The sequence below is a fragment of the Euleptes europaea genome, chromosome 13 (genome assembly GCF_029931775.1).
Source record: "Euleptes europaea isolate rEulEur1 chromosome 13, rEulEur1.hap1, whole genome shotgun sequence".
Taxonomy (NCBI): Eukaryota; Metazoa; Chordata; class Lepidosauria; order Squamata; family Sphaerodactylidae; genus Euleptes; species Euleptes europaea.
Window position 1 is genome coordinate 20,880,416 of NC_079324.1, and position 25,578 is coordinate 20,905,993.

Consider the following 25,578-nt stretch of genomic DNA (forward strand, 5'->3'; position numbering starts at 1 on the left):
TTGTTTTTAAAAACTGAATATGACGGAGTGACTAGTAGGACAAAGGACCCCGAGAAGTCAGGAGATGAGAAAGGGGCACAAATGTAAGGCAGACAGATACTGAGCCAAGAGGTTTACTTAAATCCAGGACAAAATTTTATTTGAAACACAAGGAACTAAACAGAACGCTAGAAGGGTGAACCAAGAAGGGGGAGGGGAAGGGAAAGCGCTTTCCTCAGTTGCTGCTCTGGCTCAGATGGTCTTCCACAAGGGGCTGAATTTTTAGATGTTTCATTAGAGATCTTCCAAACTCTAGGAGGATAAAGGGGACACTGTTAAGAAGTGCCTCTCCCCTCTCGTTGGCAAAAATAAAGCCTTCAATAAGGATAGGGTGACCATTCTGAAATACGTAAAAAGAGTTTCCGAAAGAAGGGAAGTAGCTGTTCACCCTAGTCAGGGTTGATAAGGCAGGAAGCAAAAAATGCAGGGAGGTAGAATTAGGCTGCAAATCAGGAACAATTTCCTACGTGTGAGAAGTCGGTCACTATAACCAGTTGCCAAGAGAGACAACACAGCCTCCTTGCCTTGGGGTTGTTGCTTAATACTCCCCCCCCCAAAAAAAACCCCAGTGTTTGATGGGGATGGTTTAAGCAAAGAATTGTATCTTGCTTCAGTCAGGGGGCTGGCTAAATCTTCAACAGCGTCTTGTGCCAGGTCCAGCAAGGGTGCATCTCAGTACTATTCTGTGCCTGCAAATATCAAATAAGGAATTTTCCTCTGGCCACTTTTCTCCTGAAGCTCCACAGAAACACTGCAGGACTGCCTGCTCCCACAATGGCCAGCTGAGATCTTCCTCAGAAGCCCTTCTCTGTGTACTGCCACCTTCAGAGGTGACTCGCATGGTGACCAAAGATTGGTCTTTTTCAACTGTGGCACCTGGCCTGTGGAATGCCCTTCCCTTTGAGGCTCGTCTGCCACCTTCTCCACTCTTTTAAGTGCCAGGCCAAAACATTGGTTTATTTTTAATACCCGGGCATTTAATTAAAGGGCTGATCTTTTGCCATCTTTCCTGCCGTCTGAACTGTTTTGAGACTTGTTTTAAGCTTTTCAGTGTTATGTTGCCTTCCTGCTCTGGCTAAGTTATGAATGCTGGGAACATGTGGGGCATTTGATATTTTTAAGCTGCCTTGCGCAGGCTCCCTGGAAAAGATAAATAAATGCTGTTGCACTAATCTATTAAATACCTGTGCCACTTTGTCAGTTGATACAACACTATATAGCTTCTACAGCCCCGTGGCACAGAGTGGTAAACTACAGTATTGCAGTCAAAAGATCAGCTCGTGACCTGAGTTCGATCCCGACGGAAGTTGGTTTCAAGGTTGACTCAGCCTTCCATCCTTCTGAGGTTGGTAAAATGAGTACCCAGCTTGCTGGGGGTAAAGTGTAGATGACTGGGAAACCACCCCATAAACACAGTCTGCCTAGTAAATGTCGTGATGTGACGTCACCCCATGGGCCATTAATGACCTGGTTCTTGCACAGGGGACAACCTTTACCTTTATATAGCTTCTTGGAGAAGCTGGGCTATGGGCTAAACGTTTCACAAAAGGCACAACCCCCCTGGAATCTTCTCCTTGCAAATCCCATTGAAATTACCAGAAGCAGAGCAAGAGTTCTTGCAAAGCTCCAGTTCATGTCACTTGGGGATACAGCCAGGAAAAATTTTCTGGGGATTACACTCCAAAAGATTGTCCTTTCAGAGTAGAGTACAACGAGGCTTCTCCTGCTAATGCACCTGAGAGCTCCCCCATCGACAGCTTCTCCCAAGGGAGAATCCAAACATATTAAACAGTAGATTTTCCAGGATAAGCGGCTGACCAAAGGTCTCCTGCTATTCTGCAGAGTCCAGTGGTGCGCCCCCCTCCTCTTACCCCAAGAACGCAGCTTGTCAGGGGGCCCCGGTGGACTTCTGTATCTGCTCTTTCAGAATCAGGATGCTTTGCCTTTGCTCGGGAGGCAACATGGCTATCTGGTCTGCCGTCAACTGGAGGACCTGCATGATGAGGGCGGCCTAAGGGGAGAGAGGGAAGAAACGGTCGAGAAAGGGAAAATCCAGACATTTTAAAGTTAAGAACTTTGTTCATTGGATGCAACAACAACAGTCCTCGTATCCTCTCTGTCTTGTGGTTAGAGGATCGGATTAGGATCTGGGAGGCCCAGGTTCAAATCCCTGCTCCGGCATGAAAGCTTGCAGGGTTACCTCGGGCCCTCCTCCAGAAGTTGCAACTGGCCTCCTCTTTACAGGCCTTGTGGCATCAGTTAAACATTTCCTCATTCCAGAAGGCCTTTGAACAGAAGTGCTTATCCTGGGTTCTCTTTTTTAAAACTTTTCTATTTTTAATACACCTTTTTATTGCAAGCTGCCTTGTGTATAATTTTATTGAAAAGCAAGAGGAATCTCCTGAACAAACAGGCATGTCAATTTCTACTTGCTGAAAAGGCGATCTGAATAACTGCTTTAGTTTGCTGGAATTCAGCTAAATTTGAGAATATATGTAAATTACATTGCTTGAAAGTTATTGACCAGATGCTCTACTGCACTACTTTTGCAAACTCATTCCAGAACCTCAGAGCCAGCACAGAAGATTTTTATATGCCGACTTTCCCTACCACTTAAGGAAGAATCAAACCAGTTCACAATCACCTTTCCCTCCCCACAACAGACACCCTGTGAGGTAGGTGGGGCTGAGAGAGCTCTAAGAGAGCTGTGTCTAGCCCAAGGCCACCCAGCTGATTTCATGTGTAGGAGTGGAGAAACCAACCTGGTTCACCAGATTAGCCTCTGCCGCTCAAGTGGAGGAGTGGGGAACCAAACCGGTTCTCCAGATCAGAGTCCACCACTCCAAACCACTGCTCTTAACCACTACACTACGCTGGCTCTTATGGGTGTCCATTTCACTTCTACAACTGAAGGGAGCATAACATTTCTTTTAATTCTTCTCCCCCCACTATCCTGATCCCACACACTTCTGCACCATGAAATGGTATGACAGCGCACCCTCTGAATGCTTGCGGATGGCATGACGCACTCGCGGCACCTACCCAGGTCAAGGGCATCTCTCAACAAAGTCACAGACCATGCCTTCAATCTGCAGCTGCCTCACAGCATAGGGAGGTATGAAGGCTGCTTAAAAAAAAAGGGGGAGCCATGCCAATTCGACAACTCTGCTGGGAGGTAGCGCTTGCCATTTCCACATCAGCCTCTTTATCACAGCTGGTGTGAACACTTGGGGGACCTGCTGGCAATCTTGAGAGCAAACATTTCCTCGGGCCGTTGGATGAGATGCAAAGCCAGATGTCATCCCACTTCATCGTCATCATCATCATTCATTAAATACAACCAATGACCAACATAGCAACTGCATTAATACAATCTAATTACCCCAACATTTATCGGGCTGTCTCTTGTGCCAACAGCAATCTCAGTATTCTCATGGCAATGTAACACGTCGCCACTGTGTATGAGACAGTGGTGTTCTTATCTTCGATTAGAAAATTTGCCACTGAAGTGCTAGCATGTCTAAATGAACAAGAGCAGATGTTCCCAAACTTTTTGAGTCACGGAGCACTTTTCAGGAGAGAAATTCGTCACGGAGCGCTAATTTTCACCTAGCACCTATATACTAAACCAAATGATAGTCATATTTTTCTTTCTAATCTCTTCACAGAGCACGAGAAGATGCTTCAAGGAGCACCAAGTGCTCCTTGGAGCAGTTTGGGAACATCTGAACTAGAGTACTCGTGAAACCTGGCCAGCAACAGTAGACAACCCCAGGTCTTACCCTGGCCAGCCTAATTTCACTTACCTTTTCGTGATCCTGGGGTGTTACCTGGTTTTGGCCAGGACTGAAGCCCCCAGGCTGGCTGGCTGCTTGCACGCCTGCCCCAGGCATGCCTCCGGCTTGCATGGCTGTCCCTGCCATATTAGGAACCTGCAGGCAAGAAGAGAAATATATAGTCAAATGCATGGTCCTCTGTCCTGTTAGGCACACAGGAAGTTGTCTTATATCGAGGCAGAGCGTTTGGTCCATTTAGCTCAGTGCTGTTCCCTCGGACAGGTCTTTCCCAACACCTGCCACTTGAAATCCTTCAACGAGAGATGGCACAGACAGCAGCTGGGATGGTCAGTGAGCAGATCAGGCGCCCTGCCAATGAGCCAAGGCCCCTTCTCATTGCACCTGAGATGCAGGCACATTTGAAAACCTGGCCGCCTGTCTCTGCAAATGGCACAAGAAGCCCCTAGGTATCCTAGCTCTGGACATAAGTCTCAGTGGGCTGATGGTTGGATGTGCCCCACTGTTTCACCACTGGCAGTAATTTGCCAATTAGTATTTTGATCTTGCCCTCTTCGAAGGACTTCAGGGCAGCACAGCAATTGGGGTGGGGTAGGGAGAGGAAGTTGCCTTTATAACAACCCTAAGAGGTTGAGTTAGGCTGACACTGGCCCAAAGTAAGTTCTGCGGCTGAGCAGACTTGAGCCCAGGTTTCTCCAGCTCTTCACTCTCGCTCTCTCAAGCCTACCGCTGCACAGGCTCTCAGTGCCTGCACAAAGCCCAGCTGTTTCCGATGGACAAACCTAAATAAGATTTGAAATGCAGGGGTTCCTCCTGCCCTTCCCCCCATCCTTGTGCTTCCCAGCTCACAGTTCGGGAAAGATAAACTTATTAATGGTTAAGATTAGCCTGGGAAGTCTTCAAGGGGCTAGCTGCGCACAGGATAACAGGCTTGGAATTGCTAATATTACTTCCACACTTTGCTCCTCCACTGCAATTCTCTCCCAAGACATGGTCAGAATGACCCAAGACACCGACCCATTCTACCAGGGGGATGCCATATATGAAGACGTCAAAAACGTCTGCCTTTAAAGCCTCTCCCACGCAACAGGGCAACTACTTCAGCCACTTATACCATCTACACCAGTCTTCCCCAGAAATCAAAGTTTGGTGGTCGCTATGAAGACAGACCCCTCCCCTCTTGATCTCCGTTCGAAAATGACCATTATGTGAATGGCCTGACCTGGCCCAACTGGGACTCTTCAACTCCTGCATCCAGGGTGTCTCAGTGCCTCTTAATGAAAAGAAGAGTTGGTTTTTATATGCTGACTTCCTCTACCACTTAAGGAAGACTCAAACCGGCTTACAATCGCCTCCCCTTCCCCTCCCTACAACAGACACCCTGTGAGGTAGGTGAGGCTGAGAGAGTGTGACTAGCCCAAGTTCACCCAGTTGGCCTCATGTGTAGGAGTGGGGAAACAAATCCAGTTCACCACATTAGCGTCTGCCATTCATGTGGAGGAGTGGGGAATCAAACCCGGTTCTCCAGATCAGAGTCCACCGCTCCGAATCACCACTCTTAACCACTGCACCACGCAATGCTCTCAGCATTAACAATGAAAAGCAGCACATACCTGTCTAGGCCCCTGTGGACCGCTGGCTCCCATGTTAAGAGGCCCAGGGCCTTGGATTCCCCCGGACATTGGACCACGAGGGTTGGGACCGGGGCCCCGAGGTTCCATGCCTCTGGGCTCCATGCCCCTTGGCTCCATGCCTCTTGAGTCCATGCCCCTTGGGGGCTCCATGCCTCTGGGCTCCATGCCCCTTGGGGGCTCCATGCCCCTTGGCTCCATCCCACGAGGCTCCATGCCCCTTGGCTCCATCCCACGAGGCTCCATGCCCCTTGGGGGCTCCATTCCTCTAGATTCCATTCCTCTTTGCTCCATCCCTCTTTGCTCCATTCCTCTTTGCTCCATTCCTCTTTGCTCCATTCCTCTTGGTTCCATGCCCCTGGTATCCATCACTCTGGGCTCCATTCCTCTGGGCTCCATACCCCTGGTATCCATCACTCTGGGCTCCATTCCTCTGCCATCCATGCCTCGAGGTTCCATGCCTCTCGGATCTCTTCCCCCTGCACAAAAAAGCAGTCAAAACCTATGAATGTTCCGTTCTACAGATGCAGAAGCACTCCAAGTCATACACAGAGTCTGGACTTCAAAGGCCCCCAAGATGTTTTATTTTTGCACTAGCGTACTCCTTTTCATCTGGCCTGGTTCACAGGTGGGCAAGCCATCGACAGGCTATCAGGACTGCCCCCAGACACTGAAGTCTCAATGCGAGCACGCACATGCCCTAGAGTGTACTCCAATTCTCGATCTTCCCTAGTTTGCCTAGCTCTCAAGATTCAAATGCAATGGCAACAATATGGTCACAGCAAACCAGGCATCAAGGAGGGAGCTGAAGGAGGGGAGGGAAAAGTGCGTGAGCCTGAGGTACAGCCTCAACAGGCAGTCCATGCTCTGGCTCCTGTGGCCAATCCAGGCCTCCAGCGTTCCCCATCTCCCACACTGCATTATCTCAACGCTGCCTTGTCCAGGTATTGCCCACAGTGCTCAATAGCCTCTCACCTCGGCCATCCATCAAGGGTCCTCGTGGCTCTCCCATCAAGGGTCTGGGTTCTCCCATCGGTCCTCCTCTCATTTCATGTGGGGGTGGCCCTCGGCTGTCATGGCCAGGCATGTGGTGCATGGGCTGGACTTGGTGGGGCGGGCCCTGGTGGGGCGGGCCGAGGTAACCTCTGCAGAAGGGGGTGGGAGATGGATTAGAAAAGACGGAAAAGGCACAAGGGGCATCGCCTTGAGTCCCAGGCCTTAAATCCTTCCCAACAGCAGATGAAGGGGTAAATCTGAGATTGGGCTGCACCGCTGCAGGTTTCAGGCCCCAGATGATGGTTACTTCATACAAAAAAAGTTCCCTGCATGTAGAAACCTAAACACCAGGGAGAAAACTGCTAGCCTAGCTGTCTCCCTGACATGGTAGCTTTCTACTGAATCAGAAATTAGGGTTGCAATAGTTAAGCCAATTAATGAGATAGATTGATAAACTAAACACCGTTTTTACTGACTTCCCATTAACCAGGAAGCAGATTTCTTAAGTATATTACTTTAAAAACAAGTAAAAACTGCAGAGAGCAAGCGCTGCCTCAGAAGGTGCATTCCCCTCCTGTGTGAAGAGAGAAGGGGGAAATGCATCTTCCAAGCTTAGGCTTGCTGCCGCATCACCTAAAACGTTCTTTAGAATTATTCAGCCTGTATGGAAACTTATGTACATTTGATTGGTATGATTATATATTTAATTTAGACCGCACCCTCCCCAGACAAAGGCTGGGCTCAGAGCGGCTCACATAAAACTCCAGCGTACATTAAAATATAATAAAACGTTTAAAACAACAAATAAAATAGCTCTGTAAAATCCTAAATAACATAAAAAAGGTCATAACCACCACCTTGAATCTGATCCGATACTCCAGCTGGAGCCAGTGCAACTGGTAAAGCACTGGCGTAATATGTGCCCTCATCAAGGTCCCTGTGAGGAGCCTTACTGTGGCATTTTGTATCAGCTGGATCTTGCAGGTCAGCCTCAAGGGCAGCCCTACATAGAGCGAGTTGCAGTAGTCTAGCCTGGAGGTGACCGTCACATGGATGACCGTAGATAAGTCGGGGTGGGAGAGGTAGGGCACGAGAGATTCGACACTGGGCGGTAGTTGGTAAGAATCCCAAGGTCTAATGATGGTTTCTTTAAGAGCGGACGCACCACTGTTTCTTTTAAGCCCCCTAGCTGATCAATGAATTGGTAACTGATCTCTTTGGCAGCACATTAGACGGAAAGTAAACTGACCAAAACTTATATGGCCAACTGAATGGGACGACATTCCTAGAGGGGATTTAGTTTTCCACATTCAAGCCCCAACCTGCAGAATTAAGTGGAACACAAGTTCACGCCCTCATCTGCTTTTTTTTGAGAAGTAGGCTCCAGGGAAAAAAATACAAGCAGAGCCAGAATGGTGTAGTGGTTAACAGTGGTGGACTAATTTGGAGAACCAGGTTCGATTCCCACTCCTCCAAATGAAGCCTGCTGGGTGACCTTGGGCTAGTCACAGTTCTCTCCGAACTCTCACAGCCCCACCTACCTCACAAGTTGTCTGTTGTGGGGAGGGGAAGGGAAGGTGATTGTAAGCCTCTTTGAGACTCCTTATGGTGGAGAAAAGTGGATTATAGAAAACCTACTCCTCTTCTTCTGTTGGTCTGCTCCCAACAAAGGGAGATGGAGGAGACCATCTTCAACTCCAACTGTACTTTCAGAATTACTACAAAGAGTCCAGGGTCTCAGGGGAAGCCCACAATCCCCGTTGCACCAACTCCACCAAGCTCTGTTCCATCCTACCTACCTGGGCTCAACTTCTCCAGTGACGGAAAGCAAGGTCCCTCCGCGGGGGTCATTGGGGGCATCTCCCAAAAGGCCTCGGGGTGGCGGGCCACTCGCTGGCATTGGCCCGCGTTGCATGGGGGCTCTCGGGTCTGGCATCGGTACTGTCAGGAAGGCAAAAAAGGGGGCCATGAGGATCTTGAGGATGGAAGCCATCTTGTGGCCAACAGAAGAATCACTTGGGCTGAGGGGCATCAGTTTCATGCATGCGCTCCATGCAAAGGAAAGCATGCTGTGTGAAGAAGCCACGAGGTGGTCGAGACACCGTTCACAGCCCTGCAATTGCCTTGCCAGGGCTCCTTTTCTCCGAGATACCATTTCTGCCTGCTCCAGAGTAGTCAGAATCAAGAAAAGCAGGGAGGATGCAAACAGGAACCTGTCAGAGATGCTTCCTAGAAGACCCTTTGCGCCCTGCGTATTCTGTATTCTCCATTATTTGTATAGCCTCAACAATGTACGCGTCCAAGTCACTTGTCTTTCATATCAGTTACCCGTAGATGTGAACACAGCCTGCTGCTTGCCTTTTACTTGGTCAGTCCATCTAGTTCCGCACTGTTTCTTCTGACTGGCAGCCCGCTTTCAAGGCTGCTGGTGGAGGTCTCACCCAGCAGATATGCCAGGGACTGAACAAGGGACCTTCTGCATGAAAGGCAAGTGCTTTAACCCGTCCTTCTTAACCACAGCTGTCCTCTTAAAATATAAATAGACAGCTACTGGGAAAGGACTGGGCTCTAACTGGGCTTTACCTTTTGTTCACTGTAAAATGTGCTCACCTTTCACAACTGCCAATTTGCATTATACCACCTTCTTATTATACACAGCACCATCAATGTATGTGGCTTTTTACAATGAGCATGATACTTATGGAACAGAGAAAACCTGTCCTGCGAGTCTTATAATCTAAAATTTCAACAGAAAGAAAGAAAGAAAGAAAGGAGGATGGAAAGCAACTTTGCTTCAAAATCTCTAAAGTTTGGGATCTGGGCCCAGGTACAAAGTACCCTGTAAGAAGTGACCCCAGACCTGGCTAAAGAGTGCAGAAGGCCAAATATTGAACCTGTGAAGGCCCACGGTGGGGAACCTGTTCCCTAGAACTGTACATCCCCTTGTCCACAAGCAAAGGTGCTTGCCCTCTGGTCCTTTTGCCCCAGAAGAAGCTCCTTCTTCAAAACCATGACTTTCTTTTGATTTTTCCAAGCTACGCAGTCCCAAAGACCTTGTCTTGCATATTCCACGCTACGGGTAAACAAGCAGGAGGAGTCAGCAACAGGCAGAGGTACCTTGAACTCGCTCAATAGAGGCAGGCCTGGCAGGTCCCACAGGAGAGAGCTGCATGTTCCCTGGCAGCACAGCAGGAAGAGAGGGAGAAAGAGCCGTCACATCAATAGGAGATGCACTCACCAACCACACGCACACACACACTCATACCCTGGTTAGAGCATCTCATCCATTACATATCTGGCTCTTGCGAAAACAGAAAGATCCTCTCCCCCAGAATCTGATTCCATAATTCAGGGAGATGCTCTCAACTACAGAAGGCCGAGGCTTTTCCCCTAGGGCCATATCCTGCCTTCCAGAGTGTTCCATAGTAAACTTGCAGGGAAGCAGTGGTACATGAACTGTATCAGCACTCAAACTTTACAGGCATTCCCCCTCCTTTTGTTAGTCTTTAAGATGCTACTGGACTCTTGCCCTTTTTGATTCCCCCTCCTGTTGGCCTGCTTTGATCTATTCGCATTTTACATTGCTGTGATGGGTGGGTGTATTCGGCTGAAAATAAGAGGACTGTAAATATAATAAGCTACTACTATGGGATGGTTCCCGTGTCAACATGGTACACAGCAGAAGGGCAGAAAAGTTCCATCATGGGGCAGAGGTCAAACTGTCAGACTAAGATCTGGGAGACCCAGGTTTGAACCCCCCACGCTGCCATGGAGGCGCGCGGGGCGACATTGAGCCAGTCACACACACTCAGCATAACCTACCTCACAGGGTTGTTTTGAGGATTAAATGGAGGACAGGAGAACAATGTACTGGGTCCTCATTGGGGAGAAAAGCGGGGTATAAATGAAGTAAGTAAATAAGGAAAGAAAATACTAACCAGGGATCTGTTCTCTACTTCTCACGATGGCATTAGGGCACAGCAGTGGGAGGGTATTAAGCAAAAGGCCCAAGATAAAACGGATGGATGTTGGGAGTAAAGCACTTATTGGATGTTGGGAGTAAAGATCTTATTGGATCTACAATCATCTGGGCCTCTCCAGATATAAACACTCCTCTAATGCTTCAGCTGGAATTGCAAAGCATTGTTTGATTGTATGTGAGTGACCCTGGGGGAATCGCTAGGGCCGACTGGCTTCTTTCCTCCTGCATACAGCCAGATATTTAGATATTTCTGCGTTTGCAGCAAACTATGGCTTGTGCTTCCACTGCAAACTGAAATTCCAAACTGTGGTTTGTTTTAAGACTGGAGTTCCGGTCTGCATGAACTGCAGTTTGCCAATTTAGACTGCAAGGAGAACTATGGTTCGTTGCAACCCTGAGGATACTTAATTATTGTGTGCAGAAAGCATGAACTCAGCGTCATTCATGTAAATCTGCCATTTGATCGGGACAAAGACTGGGTTCATTCTGCTAACAGCTGCTTGTAGACAACAGCCTGGAATTAGAGATTGTCTTCTCCCATCTAGTCCTTTCTATGCCCTTAGAGTACCACATGAGGCCCTGCCGGTTGTGTCCCACTTCCCAGGGAGAAGGGCAAAGGATCTATAGTGCAGACTTCCCAGTTACTGTACTTGATCACTGGAATGCTTTAGGCAAGGAACACCCTCCCCTCCACATTTGTGCATCAACAACAAAAACTCCACTTTCTCAAGGACTTCTTATCTTGAAATGCTACTGATGGGCTGTTTTCAGTGTCCGAACTAATTACAGCAGCCCTGCTGGATCAGACCAATGTCCCATCTAGTCCAGCACACTGTTTTGCCCAACAGCCAACCAGCTGCCCTGGAGGACCAACCAATAGAACAGAGAGGCCTAGGCCTTCCCCTGACTTTGCCTCCTAACACTGGTATTCAGTGTTTTGTTCATTGGTTTGATGTCTTGTATACTAAAAAAAGGTACAGGTAATCACCTGTGCAAGCACCCATGGGGTGATGTCACATCCCAACATTTACTAGGCAGACTGTGTTTACAGGGTGGTTTGCCAGTGCCTTCCCCAGTCATCTTCCCTTTACCCCCAGCAAGCAGGATACTCATTTTACCAACCTCGGAAGGATGGAAGGCTGGGTCAACCTTGAGCCGGCTACCTGAAACCAACTTCCGTCGGGATCGAACTCAGGTCGTGAGCAGAGCTTTTGACTACAGTACTGCAGCTTAACACTCTGCGCCATGGGGCTCTTCTAGGAGCTAGGTGGAGTATGCATTTTACACCCATTCTGCAGTCACTTCCTTGGCTACCATCAGTTATCAGGTTTGATTCAAGGTTCTGGTTATCGCATATAAAACCCTCCATGGCCTTTGGACCTTCCTATCTATAGGACCTCCTCTTCTGCTGTGCTCCACGATCAAAGCTTCACCCATCTGACCAAGGCCTCCTGAAGGTGCCACCCTGCAAATGGGTAAGCCGCCTGTACACATGCATTCTCTGCAAAACAGAATTGTTCAACTGAGGACCCTGCTTGCTGGGGGTAAAGTATAGACGACTGGGGAAGGCAATGGCAAACCACCCTGGAAACACAGTCTGACTAGTAAACGTTGTGATGTGACGTCACCTCATGGGACCGTAATGACCCGGTGCTTGCACAGGGGACCAACTTTACCTTTTTAAAAGGGCAACAGGATGGTTCAGGATGGCAAGAACGGGACTGTAGTCTGTGTCACTGCATATGCTGTGTATGTACTATCCTGTTTTTACTGCGCTGATTTCTACATTTGTCGTTCGTTTTCTGCATCACTTGACCAGTGTGGTATACTAGTGAAGAGTGGTGGTTTGGAGAAGTGGACTGTAATCTGGAGAACCAGGTTTGATTCCCCACTTCTCCACATGAGCGGCGGACGCTAATCTAGTGAATCAGGTTGGTTTCCTCACTCCTACACAGGCAGCCAGCTGGGTGACCTTCAGCCAGTCATAGCTCTCTTAGAGATCTCTCAGCCCCACCTACCTCACAAGGGTGTCTGTTGTGGGGAGGGGAAGGTGATTGTAAGCTGGTTTGATTCTTCCTTAAGTGGCAGAGAAAGTCAGCATATAAAAACCAACTCTTCTTCTTACCATGTCTGTGACTTTTTTTTGCATTGTTTCTAATTTTTGTAATCCTAGTCCTATTGAATATTTTATTAGATCTCTCATGCTATTTCACTCCATTGTTTTATGTCATGTACTCGGCCTTCGTGAGAAATGCAGTAAATTAAATAAATAAATAAAGCTGGCTGCCCACTGTTGGGTCTCTGGACAAAAAGGGCCTTTGGTCTGATTTCAGGAAAGCAATACTGCGAAAATAATGATGCGTTCGGGAAAAACCAGGTGGAAGAACATGCAGCTATGTCTCCAGCTCTCTCTCTTACATGAACACGCACACACACACGCACTTTCCCTGGCCTCCGTCACCAGAACAAAGCAAGCCCCATTACCTGCACAAAAGGGAGAAGGAAAAAGAAACATTGCCAGGGTACCCTCTGCTGGAGAAATGAAAGAAAGCAGGTGCAACGCTGCTCAAACGCTACCCAACAGACTGTGGAGCCCAAACCAAGGGGTGTTTTCCCTGCTTTCTGCGGCACATGCAAAGTACCTGATGGAGCATTACTGGGGAAAGCATCACTCTCATTGTCCACTAAGCGCAAAGAGAAATGGAGGGACAGAGTCAGAGAGAGAGCTTGAAAGCGGGTTATATGCCATTAGTTGGGGGAAGGATCCATATGGATTAAAGGGGACCGCCCCCCCCACTCCCAGTTAGTGACTTCCTTCTCCACCCAAAACTTGTCCATGTCCCTGCTTAGAAACCAGGAGCCTTCATGGGACATACTGTCTAACCAGGATCTGGCCATCGTGTTTTACCTTGCCCGCGTTCCATGAGCATCGGCCCACCTCCGGGCATGCCCCCTGTGGAAGAGAGAAAATTATTTCAATTTTTTATAATATCCAGAAGGCTTTGGGTGGGCTACAGGGTTCAAAGGAAGGACAGAGGAAGCATCAAAAGCAAATGTTCTGCAAAACCAGCAGCACTGGAATCAAGTAACCAAACCCAACACAGACTCATCCCATCCTGTCTTTCTTAGCTTTATTTATTATTATTTATTATTTGCATTTATATTCCGCCCTCATTCCCGGCAAGCTGGGCTCAGGGCGGCTCACAACACAATATAAAACAACAACTTTAAACTATATTAAAACATCTATATTGTGCCTTCCACATGAGCTGCTTATGTTGTAAAGCAGGGTGTTTTCATTTTTTAAGGGCAAATGATCACTGCCAATATTCTTCTTGTTATTCAGCTGATTATACCTCAGTCTATGACCCTGTTTATAAAAACATTTGTTATCTCATTCATCTGCCTAGTAAATACAGTTCAGAAGGTAATAACTCAATGTTTATTTTATTATGGTTTGTTTTATTAGGCCAACTTTCTTATTGATCTGCTGTTTTAAAACCAATAACTCACGGGGGGGGGGGGGGAAGCAAATTGATTACGACTATCTCGCACCTTCTGATCTCCAATGATCTTGCTGTCCTTTGTGATAAGAAATTCCCCTCTGCTGCAAGAACAATGCTCATGCCTCTGCTTGTCACTAAGATGGGAAAGGGTCTTAACCCTTCACCTCCCACTCACTTTTGTTATTCAAAACCATGTTCCTTCTTTGTTATTAGCATTTGAATTTTTTTTAATGTTATTTTTAAAGGACACGTACTTCCTCCTCTCAAATACCTCCAAAGCAGGGAGCTTTGTTTCAAACAGCGAAACCAAGTGAGGCTGAAAAGGTTAACATCCTCTCCCTTGCAAGCACAGCCCCAAGACACATTGAGGCTGCATGAGCCTAGTATTTGCATTTTATGGGTTGAACTTCTCCTTCGTTTAAGCCCTCAGTACAATGAGCCACAGTGCTCTTGCATACAGTCTCATCCAAACCGATTGGTTCTGTTCTTCAGTCCACTACAGCTCCTTGCTCCTGGAAAGACCCTGCAGGTCCAAATTGCCAGCTACCATCTCGAGGATATATGCTGGAAAAAAAGATATTGGAGAACTCACCACCTGGAGCCATGGGGCCGGGGCCAGGTACGGAGGTGGGCATCTGACCTGGAGCTGGTACTCCACCTGGCATAGAAGGCTGCATCAGAGGAGGGGCTCCATTGACATGCATACCACCCTGCTTGGGGAAAGAAAATACACTGAAGCGAAGTTCTCAGGCAGGAGAAAAACCTGGATCTACATTCTACTTCAGGTAGAGGCTTGCCTGACAGAATGCCTCTCCATACAATAAATAAATACCTCTCACATATAGCAAAGCAACATGCCAGAAGGCTAGGTTAGACCCCTTCTCCCCAACATCTGGTTTTCCATTTGAAGCTCGTTTGTGGCTTACAAGAAGGCAAAACTCAGGATTATGAAATCTATTAAGAACTCTAACTGCAATATACAGATAATTAAGAAGTCACATGCGATGCTGGAAAACAAAAGAAGCAAAGAAAAACTCAATAAGAGAATGTAACTAAATCTGATATCCCATTTTAACATAGTCTGTTACAAGTGACGAGATCTGACAGCAACCAAAGCAAAATTGGCTACACTAACCTCTTTGCTGCTGTCAGTCAAAAAAAATTCAACTCTGAGTAATAGACCAATACATGTGCCATTCCTAGAAAGTGCAGAAGAACCTCTGCCTTTGATCCTCTGGAACTGGACACCAGAACACATACAATCCTTGTTGACCATACCCTTTTGCACATGTCCCCACCTTCAGAATAAATGCAAGTAGGAGCACTGCCATGGTCATTTCTGCTGTGGCACCTTATCGATGGAACTGCCTCTCAAGATTAGTTTGCCTAGTGCCTAGCCTTTTGAGTTCTGGGTGCCTGTCAAAGTCATCTCTCTCTTCCTAGTCTCTTTGTTGGTTTTGTGGTTGGTTTCTCCTGACCCAGTTTCTGTGGCTATTTCTCCCACCCTCAGCTGATCAATGTGAGGAACTATTTTGGTCTTTCTCTTTTTATATGGCCTCTTTAGGGGTTTGTTAAATTGTTCTTCCTAACTTACCATTTGATTTGCTGCTCTCTGCTGACTGGTTCTTGATTCCCTTGCTATTGGGGCTTTAAAATATTTAAGGACCATTTAATTGCTGTGTTCAATAAATTTAGTGTGCGTTTCTAATTGTGCACTCAATGTTTAAATTTTTATGTGGAAGCTTCCTCAAGAGTATTGTGCCAGAAACACCAGCTATAAATGTTATGATTAGCAACACATAAAAATGCAAATTAGCAGGAAATTTTTTTATCCTGTCCCGAAACAAACAACTAGTGGTATTAACTGAAATCTAAGTTGTGTAAAGGTGAGCACTTAGCAAGCAATTCCCAAACTGCAACAAGTAAGATCTAGTTTTCTGTGCGTAGCAAATTATTTTGTAAGAAGGAACGCTGAAACAGAGAAGCCGCTGACTGTACAGTCCAGACTCAGTTTTACAACCTCCAGAAGCACTAAGGTCGAGTCTCACTTAGTAGCACACATGAGAATTGTCCATTATTGCTCTTCCAACACCCATTTTGCCCGCAAGCACAATGACCACTTTCCCAAGAGATCAAAGCAGAAATACCTAAAAAGAGATACTGTTTTGGTTGGGTAGGATGAATGTTTACATGGACAGGTTTTTTAAAAATGTTTAAATATGTTACTATACATATTTTAAAATGCTCGTATATATTTTGAAAGCTGCCTCAGGTCCTTGTTTCTTCTTGAAGGAAATATGTAAATGAAATTTTAGAAAACCATTCAAGTTGAGCAAGTGGATAGTACACCCACATGCAAACAAGACTTTCACTTCCCAAGAGCTTTTTTTCCTCAGAAGCATAAAGAGGACACACCTGAGAAGTACAAGCCCAACTGTTCTCCCCATCACCTAAACATTTCCTAAAGGTTAGTTTAATCACCCAGCCATGTAAGTGGCCTATTCTACTGGAAAAAAATCAGCTGCAGGCCAGAAATCCAAACAGTAAGATCAAGCCCCATCCCAAGCCTCAACTTTATAATACAGCACCTACTAACGCTTGCATGAATAGGGTTTGATGCGCGTGCAGCATACTTGTCATGTATAAATTAGCATTAAGAATTCAGGGAACTGCTGCCTTGTGAAAGCCCTCCTGGATTGGACCAGTATGCATCTAGCACAGCATCCTGTTTCACAAAGCGACCAAACCAGTGCCACAAGAGGCCATCAAACAAGACTCACAGAATTCTTACAATTTGCTGTGGCTGGGATGACGGGACATTCGGTTGGTTCATCTGTGTGTTTGGACCAGGACCAGGTCCGGGTCCTGGTCCAGGCCCGGGTCCAGGCCCAGGAACTGCTTGTGGATTGCCTGGAATCAGAGCAGGAACAGTGGTCTGGCGATGCAGAATTTTCTAGAGGGAGGGAAAAAAAAAGAGATGGTAAAGAGCCTGTAAATGCATCATAAAGATGCTCAAACCCTCAAAGCACGTTGCCCCACTGTTGGGACAGGCCCTTCCCCCAAAGTCGTGAGCATACCAGAGCGATCTCAGGATCAACAATTCGCATCACCACCTGGGCCTGCAGCAGGGCGTAGGCGAGCTGTGGGTTCTGCAGCAGCATGCTCCGAGCCTCCTGAGGACTGTTCTGGACGCACAGCTGGAGAGGGAGAGAAGCCCACAGAACAGTTAAACTGGTTCCAAGTTTGGGGAACGTTTCTCCCTAGCCCACGTCTCGACACTCCCAACAGGACATCTCTCCAACCACAGAATGACCTCAGAAAACAGGACTGGGATTCAGATGCCTAAGCGGCAGAGATGAATTTTGAGGAGAAGGATATCCACATGCCTGAATTAAGAGGTCCGTGAAGCTCACCAGCATTACATTTCCAAATACTGATGGAGGCAGCCCACCAAAAAAATGTCAAAGGTTGCTGCTACACCCTCCAAGCTGACCTGTTTGCTCATGGGCACTCATTGTTCTCCAAAACAAGGTTTAACCCCCTGAATGTGAGCTATCCGCGACTGTCTTAGCAAAAATAACAAGCTTTTGCAGTAACTTCAGAATTCCCTCTATGCAATAGTCACAGGGCTGTGGGTGAAGATATACAGAACTTCCATGTACCATGTGAGGACATCATGCCATCTAGTTCATGGTGATGCTGCTGACTTGCTTCTGACGCAGAGGCTCTTCCCACAAGCCCTGCTACTGGAGATCTTCCTACTGGCAGAGCCTCCAATAAGCCCTCCCCATTAAGCTGCTTTCACACCTCAGATCGACTGAATGTAGGTTACTCTTGGCTTTCCTGCCCACTGACCTTCATCTGCTTCATCAGCTCAAACATCTGCTCAGGTGGGAGGCTGGCAACAGCCCTGCTGATGGACTCCGGAGCATCTTCAGGGTTCACTGGGTCACCATAGGGTGACTCAATGATGGGGGCCCCGGTGCCCAAGCCTGGCAGAGAAGGGGGAAAAAACCTTTAGGGCAAGAGGTTTCTCGGGCTCTATTGGTTGCTTGTGTGCTCCAAACCACAGGCAGCAGACCACAGTGGCCGCCTTTGCCACCCCATTCCTTAAGGTGTTCAGACTCACTCTTCAGCTCCTCTTTATTCTTCTCGCTGGCTGCGTTGTCCACACGCAGAGCCCTCCCACTGAATTCGCGCCCATTCAGGTTCCGCATGGCACTGAGTGCCGTTTCCTGGTCTTGATATTCACAGAAGCCATAGCCTTTTGGTTTGCCTGTCTCTCTGTCGTATACCAATCTGGTTGGGAGGGGACAGAAACACTGTAATTCTTACACACACAAAGACACTGGAAGGCAGCAGCCAGAAATGGGGCTTGGAGTCTTTGCAGCCAGAGAGGAAGATGTAATGTCCCCTGACCCATTCCAAACTTTGTGCCACCCACACCCAGTTTCACAACCCTACAAGTCCATGGTTTGGGAAACTCTTAATAGGGCTGGTTCTCACCGGAAACTGACGACAGGTCCAACCTCTGAGAAAATGTCCTTCAACTGCTCCTCTGTGGCTTCATAGGGTATATTTCCCACTACAGGACCAAGACAGGAGCAGATCATCAGTCTAGATGCACAACATCAGAAGGGAGGATTTGGGGGAGATGAGGGGCAACAGAACAGGGGCTTTGAGGAATTGCAGCTACTAAATATTGTAAATATATTTGCATCCCATAGTTCCAAGAGGCTAGGAAGAATCACAGCTCCTTTTCTATGCCAAGGTCCCTGACAGGCACACATTTTGTATTCAAAGCCAACCAGATCTCAACATAGACGAGCTTAAAATAAGCCAGCATTTTATAAACTGTTGTTACATGTGGTGCAAAGGTACAAATAGCATTTATTGCACATTGCCAAAGGCCATTACAAAGAACATGAAACATAAATCATAACATGTCGTTTCTTGAACAAATATATTTAGAATTCGTATGTCCTTGCTGGCCTGAAAACCCAAAGCGTTGGCTCTCATAAAGACTTCTAGGTCTGGTACCCATTCATTTTTTATACTGTTGTTTTAAGTGCTATATAAGAAACAAAAGATAAATTTTGGCTAATGTAGCCACAAGTTGACAGCTGTACAGAATTCTGGGAAAGGGAAATATGCGATCTGGAAGATTAGACTTCATTCTTCAAATTTGGGGTGTTGATGAGTATGGATCTACCTGCGTTATTTTTGCAGGAAGCCTGAAGAAATTTTTGTTCAAAGAGTAACACAACAGGCTTATAAAGGAAATACAAAGGGCAACCTATTGCTACACCAACAGTACAGTCCTATGCAGAGTTCCCCCCTTCTGCGTCCACTGACTTCAATGAACTTAGAACAGTGGAACTCTGTTTAAGATCCAGTAGCGCCTTAAAGATTAACAAAATTTCTGGCAGGGTATGAGCTTTCGTAAGTTGCAGCTCACTTCTTCTAACATGGCTACCCATTGTGATCTCTTTAGGATTTCATTGTTTCTACCTCTCCCCATGCCTTTGAAGTTGATCTTTGAATCCTAAATGGCTAGGGCATCCTCCATTCCTTCTTCCTTAACAGTCCCAGAGTGTATAAGTTTACCTCCACGAGCTATGAACTTCCACAAATGTCCTAATCCAACACTGGCACAGAAATGAAGACCTAATGAACATGACTTGTCTGGAAAAGTGTGTGTTCCTTCCCCCCCGCTCCAAAAAGTATACCCTTTCTCACCAACCACTTTAAAAAAATCAGGCTGCATGCCATAAGCTTGAGAACATTATATGCGACATTAAGTATCCTAAAACTGATAGATCTTTGCTGAGCTTGATTCTGATGAAACCAGAACAATGACAGTGCAGAAAAATAAAAAACTGGCTGGGACCCACGTGGTTATTGAAACCACTAAACCAAGTCACCAATAATGTACACCTCTCTTTATAGGGTACTCTCCAAGTATGCAAAAAGAGCGAGTTTGTAAATTAACAAGAACACAAATCCCTCAAAAATTACCTGATGAGAACTGAAAATGCTGCAGAAGTGACAGGATATTGATAGCAGTTGACAGTCAGTGACAGGTGGGGATTAGTCTGCTCAAACTGATGAGAGCTTAGAGAATACTGTAAGGGGACTAGATAAACTGTACTCAACTAGATAGTTTAATGACCCATAAGTTGACAAATTTCTTTTTAAAGCAGCTTTTCTACTGCTTTGGAAACAATGGCTTCTGAGATCCATTTCCTTGCACAGGGGACCTTTACCTTTTAATTCAATGAGATGATCTGAACAAGGGCTTGTTTCTATATTTCTACATACATCAACCCAGGGCACTTCTACTAAGGTTTTACACACAAGTTCAGTGCCCAATGAATGAAAAAGTTCAGTGATAAACATAAAATCATATACCTCTTCTCTCTTTTACACCTCTGTCGCTAGTAAAGCAGAACCACTGAAATTTTAGAAGATGGTGATTAAAATTATTCAGTGAACAGGAAAAAGTTTGCTAAAACGCCTTTGCAGATTAAGAAACTTTAAATGTCATTGGCTTGGCTTATGACATATTTCCAGCTGTGCACTCTTTCCTTTTCTTACAGATGAAGAGGCAGATATATTTTACAATGGCAGCCTAAAAAGCCTCTCCCCTAATATCTAGACTTGTATCCAGCTATTAATAAAGCAAGCATTCCTAAAGATCACTAGCTCCTTTAAAGAATGGTAAGGGTCTCAGAACAGGGGGCAACCTCAAGTGAATTTACTTGTAAGCAAAATCCATTGCAATCAATGGAACTTCCTTCTAAGTACACATGTTGACAGTCTATAAAGATGCAAGTATTTGGGGCTTTCTTGTAGGCATGCACCATTTGCCAGATTCTTTTGCGATGATGTTTTAACAGTCTTGCTGGGTCAGATTGAAGGTCCATTGAGTCCACCAATCTGTTTGCAGCAACAGCAGCCAGCCAGATGCTTTGGGGAAGCTCCCAAACAGGGCATGAAAAGTGACGATCTCTCCTCCTTGGCTTTCCTTGCTGCAGCTATTCAATTTCTCCTGCTGTTCAGCCCCAAACAGGAAGAGCCAAGGGGTTTGCTAGAAATAACTAGGGAACAACATACCCACAAGTTTGTCCATTTTTAACTAACTGGAAGCAAATGTACTTATGGAACTTCACATTAGCTGTAGCAAACACACACTGTTAACAAAGGGATTCTGCCTTCCAGCCCCAGCCCCACTTACAGAGGCAGTAACAGAGAAAGCTCAGGTTTGAATTGTTTTATTCACAATACATCCTTTAGCACTGAGCAATGGAATGGACATAAGGCAGATACCAATTCTTCAGCATCACCATGTGGCTTCATTTGGAAGCTTATTGCTTCCTGCCCCCTTTAGAATACCTATTTGCCTGATGATGCATATGTTAAGGAAAGTGGTAAAGAGGACCAAAAACAAACAAACCAGGACAGGAATGAATGAATGCTAGCTAACCATCTTTATTTTTCCTCAATGTCACTAATTTTCATACTGTGCTGCAAAGAAGCCTGGGATTCCCTGGAAACCATTGAATCATAGAGTTGGAAGGGACTACTAGGGTCATCTAGTCCAACCCCCTGCACAATGCAGGCAATTCACAACTACCTCCCCCCAGACCCCCAGTGACCCCCTACTCCATGCCCAGAAGATGGCCAAGATGCCCTCCCTCTCATGATCTGCCTAAGGTCATAGAATCAGCATTGTTGACAGATGGCCATCTAGTCTCTGCTTAAAAACCTCCAGGGAAGGAGAGCTTACCACCTCCCAAGGAAGCCTGTTCCACTGAGGAACTGCTCTGTTAGAGAATTCTTCCTAATGTCTAGTTGGAAACTCTTTTGATTTAATTTCAACCAAATAGACATTTCTTAATAAGAAGATCAGTCATGGCAAACTCCCTTTAAAAGTGTTTGCCCCTAATTACTGATCTTCCCCTACAATACAGAGCTTCAGTGCTATGAAGGGTGTGCTTTGAGGAGTACTCATGGAGCAGAGCAACACATGCAAATACAGAGGAGAATCAATAGTATAAACCTTAAGCCATCACAAGATACCTGCTTTTCCCCAGCAAGCCTTCCCTGTACATGTTTCACTTGGTTCCCCCTTCCCCCATAAAGCTCCAATACCAGATATAACCACGGGAAAGGTTTGGGAGTTATGTGTGGGAGAATAGGTAGGTATGCAAAAGGATTAAGCAGCCTTTTCACCGCTTCTGCCCTGCAAATGCCATGTTTTGTTTTACCTTAACAAAGCCAGGTTTTAGAAGTCATGTTTTCTGGGTACGAATTCCAAAGGGGCAGCTGTGTAAACTACTGCAGCAATAATAAAAGAAAAATTCAGTGGTATCTTAAAGACAAACACTTATTGTAGGATAAGCTTTTATGTCTTGAGCCCACTTTGCTACCGCATCTGTCAAGCCCACAAAAGCTTATGCTACAATAAGTGTGTTTATCTTTAAGCTGCTACTGAATTATTCTTTTGTATCTTCTGGCATAACATGAATTTCTACTCTCAGCTGATGTTAGGGAACATCAAGGCCCTCGGAACTCCATTTGATATAGAAAAGCTAAAAACAGAAAGCTTGAAAACCAATACTAGGTATAATGGCACAATGACAATCATTTGGGAATGTTCATCATTCCAATGCATAGCAGATGCTCCCGTAAAGAATTTCCTTCTTTCACTCCCCAGCTTCAAGCCACAGTATATTAAGACCCTGTAGAACAGATTGACTTTTTACCAAGATCCTTTATGTACTTAACATTAATACTTAGGCCACAGTGTTCAAAGTAATTCACATGCATTAGTTTGTCACAGCCCTAGAACAACCACATAGATCAACCCCTATATTACAGAACGTAGAGGGTGATGCTGAGAGTGGTTTGCTTAAGGAACGTGTTTGTGGCAGAGACAACACATGAGCCAGTGATTTCTCAAAACAGCTTTTAACCACTACGCTACAGCAAAATATTTGCTTTCCTAATCATTTCCTACACCATCTCTTCATCCCCCCCAAAAAAACTTTTTTTAAAAAAACACACCCTTTCTCGAAAGAGGCACAATACACACTTCTCGCTTCCTCGATTTTATTCCCACAACAGCTCTGTGAAGTGGTTATGGTGAGACAGTACATGACTGGCACTGAGGCGTTCAGGGAATTGCAGGGCTGAATGAAGATTTAGACAGGGATCCTAACCCCCCCGCCCCCATGCTCCACCACACAGGCTTACTTTTCTTCAGCCTCCTTTTACCCAGAAACCTTTCCCTGTTACGCGGTTCCTTGGGAAGCAAACAAAGCCCAGGGGAAGGATGGTGGAAAATGCCGTCAAATCACAGCTGACTTATGGCGACCCATAAAAGAGGATTTTCAAGGCAAGAGGGGGCGGGGTGAGGTTAAAAAAAAGGCATGGGAAACCTCCCTCGTTTCCTAAAACGTCCTTCCTCCCCGCCCTGGGGAGACTAGAGGCCTACAGCTTTCCGCCCAGCAACAGGCCAGAGCGGACCACGGAGTTGCCATGGAGCCTGCAGCAAGGCAGGGGAGGGCTGAGGCGAGGAGCGGCTCTCCCCTCCAGGAGGGGCGGGAACCGGCCGTCCCCGCACGCCCTCTCCCCTCCACCCTCACCGAACACGGAGCGCAGGGACCGGTCCACGGCTGGGTCCCGCACCGACAGCCCCGCCATTCTCCTCCTCTCCTCCTCCTCCGGCGCCTTCGCCCACCACGGCTTCCGCCGCTCGCGCTACCAAGCTTCCGGCCCGCCCCCTCAACGGTCCCTCTTCGCTTTTCGTCCCACGTTCTTTTCCTCCCCCCCGGAAACGCCGTCCCCGAAACGACAGTTCCGCCTCGACTCCTCCCCCTTGCTGGATTCCCTCCGCTTTCGAGAAACGTGAAAGCCAGTTGGGGAGGGGGGAGATTTTCCTTCCGTTTGTTTTTCTGTATATATTGACTGGGGAGGGGGGCAGGAAAGACCACAGCGGCTGCTTCTACGACTAGGGCAGTGTTGCAGTAAAACAGGGGTTCGGGGGAGGGGGGAAGAGAGAGAGACCCAAGATCGTTATCAAGAAAACAGTTCATTTTTTTTCTTTTTTTCTTTAGACGTTATGAAAATGAAGGAGAGGACAAAGTATAACCTGTTAAAAAACGTTGACTATTTGAATCTTGTTAAGGGGGTAAAAACATGTATTTTCTTTTTGTTAATAATCTCACCCTTTTTCCTTTCCTGTATCCCCATTTAATATTAGAAATCAATAAAAATATTTATTAAAAAAAGAAAAAAAGAAAACTGTTCATTTGCAGCTGCTGACTCAGAAATCTCTGAGTCCCGATTATACTGGGGAAGAGAGATTGACCCAAATTCAAGTTATGACGACACATCAACAAGTTATGCATCTCTGATTGTATTACAGACAGAAAGGCGACTCAGGACAGTTGCAGTTTCGTCCAGTTTCTCCTATCGTTGTTTATCGTGCACTCTGACCCTCCATGGCTCTTAGCCCAGTTCTCCAGGGCACAGAGCAGGCTTGTAGCTAGGCAGAAATTCCTTCCCTGGCAGTCTGGAAGCCAATTATTACCGGGAGATCTCTGGGGTACTGTCACAGTAGAAACTGCGACCTTCCTGGGTCCCCGCACTTCAATCGTTGTGCTGTTCGTGCGACCAAATCAATCCCGTGAAGGGAGAGAGAGAGAATGCAGTCCCAGGACAGCGCTGAAAAAGTTTGCCCATAACAAACATGGCGGGTTTAGATCGTCCTTCCAGGGCGGCGGCGAATTGTGGCCGGCCATGTTTGTTATGGGCAAACTGTTTCAGAATTGTGAATTGTGGCCGACCAACGAGTCAAGGGGTAGAGTGGCAAATGGATGACGGAAGTAGTGTAGGTGGGGACTGTGTACGACCGCATACGCCGACTCAGGGAGAGGGAAGAATTTGAAGGCTTAAAGGTTATATTTTGATCTAATTCAAACGAGAGAAGTGGAAATATTATTAAGGATATTGATTTAAATTAAAAGAATTGTAATTAGATTGATATAAGAAATATATTATAATGAATTAGAATTTACATGCAAAGGGGACCATTAAATTATCAAATAGATAGAGGAGGGGAGAGGGGAAGTCAGTGAAATACTAGCATTAATTAGTTATTTGGTTAAGAAAAATAATGTTTATATCATATAACAATAGTCAAAAAGGGCAAAAGTCCAGTAGCACCTTAAAGACTAACAAAAATACTTTCTGGTAGGGTAGGAGCTTTCGTGAGCCACAGCTCACTTCTTCAGATATCTGAAGAAGTGAGCTGTGGCTATCGAAAGCTCATACCCTACCAGAAAATATTTTTGTTAGTCTTTAAGGTGCTACTGGACTCTTGCCCTTTTTGACTACTGCAAACAGACTAACACGGCTACCCACTGTGAATCATATAACAATGTTATTGAATGATGCAAATTATTTTGATATAAAAAAAATATATATTTTTTAAAAAAACAAACAATTCCTGGTAAATATTTCCCTTTGGTGAAAGGGGTTTCTATAGGGTGGGGTTGCAAAGCCAGCCATGTCGCGGGGCCAGCAAGTAATACTGGAGGATCCCTAAGGGCCCAGGGGTTGAG

At 46.2% G+C, this 25,578-nt stretch overlaps 1 protein-coding gene across 8 annotated transcripts; it reads right to left on the reverse strand.

Annotated features, from left to right (window-relative positions):
* Positions 1-1,916: 1,916 nt before the first annotated feature.
* CSTF2 (cleavage stimulation factor subunit 2) lies at positions 1,917-23,660 on the reverse strand. Of its 8 annotated transcripts, none has more exons than XM_056859892.1 (16): positions 23,599-23,660; positions 18,455-18,533; positions 18,078-18,247; positions 17,804-17,940; positions 17,026-17,145; positions 16,740-16,901; positions 14,541-14,661; positions 13,351-13,395; positions 13,085-13,126; positions 9,578-9,637; positions 8,260-8,401; positions 6,440-6,609; positions 5,866-5,943; positions 5,447-5,790; positions 3,846-3,971; positions 1,917-2,050 (listed from the first exon to the last, which is right to left on the reverse strand). In XM_056859892.1, exons 1-16 carry the CDS (start codon positions 23,654-23,656, stop codon positions 1,928-1,930), a joined length of 1,977 nt encoding a protein of 658 aa, XP_056715870.1. In that variant the 5' UTR covers positions 23,657-23,660; the 3' UTR covers positions 1,917-1,927. The 8 variants fall into 8 exon arrangements, with proteins under 8 accessions (XP_056715870.1, XP_056715866.1, XP_056715865.1 ...); XM_056859888.1 differs by having other exon boundaries at positions 5,447-5,738; positions 5,769-5,943; XM_056859887.1 differs by having other exon boundaries at positions 5,447-5,943; positions 14,541-14,658.
* Between the last annotated feature and the right edge of the window lie 1,918 nt (positions 23,661-25,578).

Coding starts and splice junctions, on each gene's coding strand:
- CSTF2 (XM_056859886.1), bottom strand. CDS start 23,656: ATGGCGGGGCTGTCGGTGCGGGACCCAGCCGTGGACCGGTCCCTGCGC. Junction 8,402..9,577: donor CTCTATTGAGCGAGTTCAAG/GTACCTCTGCCT, acceptor CCTTCCTGACAG/TACCGATGCCAGACCCGAGA. Junction 3,972..5,446: donor GTCCACAGGGGCCTAGACAG/GTATGTGCTGCT, acceptor TCTTGCCTGCAG/GTTCCTAATATGGCAGGGAC.